This window comes from Lupinus angustifolius, chromosome LG19 (assembly GCF_001865875.1).
Source record: "Lupinus angustifolius cultivar Tanjil chromosome LG19, LupAngTanjil_v1.0, whole genome shotgun sequence".
Classification (NCBI taxonomy): domain Eukaryota; kingdom Viridiplantae; phylum Streptophyta; class Magnoliopsida; order Fabales; family Fabaceae; genus Lupinus; species Lupinus angustifolius.
This window is the reverse complement of record NC_032027.1, coordinates 1,949,376-1,952,607: the sequence shown is the minus strand read 5'-3', so window position 1 is coordinate 1,952,607 and position 3,232 is coordinate 1,949,376. Positions and strand designations below refer to the sequence as shown.

The following is a 3,232-nucleotide window of genomic DNA, read 5'->3' as shown; positions in this document are numbered from 1 at the left end:
CAGTACTTCGGTAAACCTTATACCCATTATTTATACCAACTTATTAGTTTTAAAAAATATTTTCTATTTTTATTTAGAAGTACTAAAAACAAGTTTGATCATCATGTTTCTATTTCCTCCTAAGATTTTTGTCGTTATTATCTTCATTTTCAAAACCACCACTCGAAACGCGCGCGTTTCGCACCCGTACAGAACAAAAACGCAGCGTCGTCGAAACTCGGCAATGGCGTCACGGACGCTGAAGAAGGTGCGGTGGTGAGTAGGGTGGAGATGGAAGGTGGTGGTGATGGCGATTCGGCGACTCAGGTGAGTGGACTCGAAGAGTGAAGAGAGCATGGAGAAGCTGATAGATAGAACTATCAATGCAACTATTGATCATGATTACTGGTATGTAAGTTAATCTGAAATTGATTTTGTTTTCCGTGGTTAATCTTATTTTGGATAAGTGATTTTGTTTTTGTTGTGGAATTTGGGATAAAAGTCAATTATGATTAGACAATAATGAGAATAGTAAGATTCCACTACTCCTAAATCTGCTCCCATATTCACGTTAATGTTAATCTCTTTGTTTCGATCAAATGAATTTTGCTTTTGGATCATATTTCTATAGAATCTGGAATAGTATTAAGATCCAAAATAGAATATTCTTTTACACTCATATTCGTATATGGCATATGAGTGGTAACTTCTTTTATAGAAATGTGATAGATATCTTTATCTTCAATACCAGAATATGTGATTTTAATATTTATGTATATATTTATCTATATTAAATAATGGAAATTTATACTCTGAGGCCATGTTTGAAGAGTTGTTAATTTAGTGAACTTCCAAATCAGAATATATAGAGTGAAACCATGACTATATGTGATGTTAAAATATTCGGGTGGGAAACTTAGATTTGTTTCTATCAAATTCTTAGCCACAGAAAAATTAAATTTAAATTTTTTGCAGCTTTTTTATCAATACTTTATCAAGAATAACAACTAAATTTCCATTTTGAAATAAATACCAAACCTTAATTCTATTGACATAAAATAACTATCTGATAAAGTATAACAACTAAAGTTGCCTATTTAAATGACATTTTAAATTATCACCATTGGATATATACAGTGAAACTATATTACTGATAACTATGATAACTATTGAATAAAATTAATTCCTACAATTGAGAAGTAACAGAAATTCAAAATATAAACATATTTAAATGATAATTATCACAATCTGATAAGTAATAGAATTTCAGATTGAGATGAGTAGTGTGTGTATATATATATAGCCTCACACTAAGTATATCCTCACACTAAGTACAGCAACAACTCATAGTCGAAAAGGTTAAGAACCTAAGCAAGGAGTATAAATATGATGGCTTCAATTCTGGCTATGTCCATGTTATTGCTTTCAGTGGTGGTTTGCAATGGAGGACTAACAGGTTCTTATATAAGGAAACCTTGGTCTGTGGATATGCCATTAGATAGTGATGTTTATGCAACACCTTCTGGCTACAATGCTCCTCAACAGGTACCAACAAAATTGCATCATTAATAATACTTATGTTGTCATTTACAAACATTGCATCATTAATAATACTTATGTTGTGATTTATGTTTTATAGGTTCATATTACACAAGGTGATCAAGAGGGAAAGGCTATGATAGTGTCATGGGTGACTATGGATGAACCAGGGAGTAATGAAGTTCATTATTGGAGAGAAGGTAGCCCTGATAGCACATTAGTGGCTGAAGGATACCATGTTACTTATAGATACTTCAATTATGCATCTGGTTATATTCATCATTGTCTCCTTAAACATCTTGAGGTAAGGATTAACTTTATTGCTTTTTTAATACAAGAAGAATATGTATATGGTATTCATCATGGAATTAAATCTAATCAATTCATGCTTGTACTTTTATACATGCATGTGTAGCTCCAAAATTATGGTCATAATAGTATCCATGTATGTCTTTCAAGTATTTTATGAATCTTATTTTCTTTCATCCCATGTTTAATTAACTCATTTTCTTCATTATTTTGGCAGTATGACACAAAGTATTACTATGAGGTGGGAATTGGGCACACTGTGAGGCAATTTCACTTCATGACCCCTCCTGAAATAAACCCTGATGCACCATATACATTTGGTCTCATGGGTAAGTTTATTTGCTCAAAACATAAAGTCACATTCTGAACTTGGTACTATTGTTGTAGAAGATTAATTTGACATTATGGTGTTCTTTTTGTAGGGGATCTGGGTCAGACTGTCGATTCAAATAATACCCTTATGCACTATGAATCCAACCCACATGCTCATCTGCATTCTCATCCTCATCCTTATCCTCATCCTCATCCGCATCCTCATCCTCATCCTCATCATCATGTTTATCCTCATTCTAATCATCATCCTCATTCTCATCCGTATCCACATCCAAATCCTCATCCTCATCCTCGTCCTCATCATAATCCTCCTCCTCATCCTCATCCTCATCCTCATCCTCATCCTCATCCTCATCCTCATCCTCATTCTCATCCTCATCTTCATCCTCATCCTCTTCCTCATCCACATCCTCATCCTCATCCTCATACTTATCCTCATGCTCATCCTCATCCTCGTCCTGATCCTCATTCTCATCCTCATCATAATCATCATCCTCATCCAAATCCTCATCCACATTCTCATCCTAATCCTCGTCCTCAACCTCATCATCATGCTTATCCACATCCTAATCCTAACCCTAATCCTAAGCCTAATCCTAATCCTATTCCTAATCCTCATCCTCATACCCATCCTCATCCTCATCCTCATCCTCATCCTCATCCGAATCCTCATCCGAATCCTCATTCTCATCCTCATCCCCATCCTCATCCTCATCCTAGTTCTATCCCTAATCCTAATCCTAATCCTAATCCTAATCCTAATCATAATCCTCATACTCATCCTAATCCTCATCCTAATCCTAATCATAATCCTAATCGTCATCTTCATCCCCATCCTCATCCTCATCCACCTCCTCATCTTCATTTTCATCCTCATCCTCATCCTCATCCTCGTCCTCAACCTCATCCTCATCCGCATGCTTATCCTCATCCTCATCCTTATCGTCATCCACATCCTCATCCACATCCTCATCCTCATCCTCATCCTCATCCTCATCCTAATCCTAATCCTAATCCAATTCCTATTTGTCATTCTAATCCTCATCCTTATCTTCATCCTCATCATCATCTT

General features: G+C 35.6%; 1 protein-coding gene across 1 annotated transcript in view; it reads left to right on the top strand.

The window, feature by feature from the left end:
• Window positions 1,127-3,232, top strand: part of LOC109333895 (purple acid phosphatase-like) — a 6,256-nt gene continuing 4,150 nt past the window's right edge. The window contains exons 1-4 of the mRNA XM_019569477.1: window positions 1,127-1,524; window positions 1,619-1,822; window positions 2,045-2,156; window positions 2,250-2,311. Coding sequence (XP_019425022.1) covers window positions 1,366-1,524; window positions 1,619-1,822; window positions 2,045-2,156; window positions 2,250-2,311 — 537 coding nt within the window. The 5' untranslated portion in view covers window positions 1,127-1,365. The remainder of the gene's footprint in view (window positions 1,525-1,618; window positions 1,823-2,044; window positions 2,157-2,249; window positions 2,312-3,232) is intronic.